The sequence below is a fragment of the Arachis ipaensis genome, chromosome B10, assembly GCF_000816755.2.
Source record: "Arachis ipaensis cultivar K30076 chromosome B10, Araip1.1, whole genome shotgun sequence".
NCBI lineage: Eukaryota > Viridiplantae > Streptophyta > Magnoliopsida > Fabales > Fabaceae > Arachis > Arachis ipaensis.
The window spans coordinates 35,901,101-35,902,738 of NC_029794.2; the positions used below are offsets into that span (position 1 = coordinate 35,901,101).

Here is a 1,638-nt window from a genome sequence, read left to right on the forward strand (position 1 = left end):
CAATAACTTATCTTATTTAGTATTTATTAATTATTGTAATAATTAATAAATATTAAATAAGACGAATTCTGACCATTTTTTTTATCTCCCTGTCGTTACCTTCTTTCATATTCTACATGTGCAAGGAAAGAAGAACGATTCTATCATACAAGATTGATGGCTTTTTAAACTCGTCTTTTAATTTTGATGTTGTGTTTTCAGTGATGTTTTTTAATAATATTAAAATTTAGTGTATTTTCAATTGGATCCCTACACTACTATAATTTTGTAATTAAGTCCTTCCTAGTGTAAAAAATATTAGAGTTAACTGAATATTTATTCGCAAATTGAAGGTATTTATAATTAAAAACTTAATTAAATCTTTGACCGCATGCATTCTGGTAAAAATATTATGTTAATTTTAACATTTTTAACATGAAAAGGACGTAATTACAAAATTAAAAGCAGTGTAGGAACCCAATTGAATGGAAAAAAAGTACAGGGATCTAATTAAAAATTTGGTGAAACTATAGGGACCAACAGAGTAATTAAACCTTAAAAATATTAACCTTCTAAACTCTATTGCAGAAAGTTTTTCTTTTCTTTAATTTTATAAAATAATAGAGGAAGTCAAATTATTTGCAACATGTTGCTAAATAGTAAATACCATAATAAGAGGGCATGAGATTTTTATTTATTTGATACATGACTCATGTAAGGTTTAGTGAAGAGTGATGTATAATACATTTGTTTAAAATATAATTATATAATCAATCATAATTAGCAGCAATAGATTGTAGTTGAAGGCAAAGGTCTATGGGCTTGGACATCATGATCATGTGATCTGATCCAGCAATCTCAACCACACGATTAGGGGGATTGTGCTCAATCATCCATCGTTGAAGATTTGGACTGACTACAAGATCTTTTTCGGACACAACAAAGATACGACTTACAGAACTATATTTTGTGTGTGATAGGGTTAACACTTTTGTTATATCTTTGTTGCTGAATAGTTTCAATGGTCTCACCAACGTTGTTGCCAGATTCCAATCCTGTAAAATATAAATTGAAGTAGTTGATCATTGTTTCATGTAAATAACTAAATATACATTTTAGATTTCAGTCGAGGCAGATTAATAAACATGTTGAAAAAATAAGATATATATAGTTGTTTTTATCCATGTCATTTGTTGTTGTTAATAATGCTAATAATTAGGGCATGCACAACCAAGATTATACAAATAAAAATGCGAATAATCAGGTAAGAGGATTGATTTTTTAGTTATGTTTTTTTTTTTTAATAGAATATAATAAATTCTTGTGGATGAAATTGTATAATGTACACAGAGTGGAGGTATGATTAAGATTTTATTTTATCATATACCTTAAAGATAGATGTATTTCAACAACCTATTAAAGATAGATTTATCTGCTCTTATCTTGACAAAATCTATTTGTACTCCACTACTCCAATAAATATTTATATTTAAAAAAGTTATATATACCAGTTTTGTGTATATTTTTTATAATTAATTTCCTGCCTCATGGCGAGTTGTTGATAATAAAGCTTAGTATAGTAGTAGTGTGGCTTTTGATATTAAAAGAGACTATTAAAAAATTAAAAAAAAAAGTTTATTTTTTATACAATAAAATGAG

The 1,638-nt window shown here is 26.7% G+C and overlaps 1 protein-coding gene across 2 annotated transcripts in view; it reads right to left on the reverse strand.

Moving 5' to 3' along the window:
• The window catches only part of LOC107624364 (methylesterase 3), a 14,669-nt gene continuing 13,665 nt past the window's right edge, over positions 635–1,638 (reverse strand). For both annotated transcript variants that reach the window (XM_021113681.1, XM_016326862.2), the window contains one exon: positions 635–1,034. In XM_021113681.1, the coding sequence (XP_020969340.1) occupies positions 750–1,034 (285 nt within the window). In that variant the 3' untranslated portion in view covers positions 635–749. The remainder of the gene's footprint in view (positions 1,035–1,638) is intronic.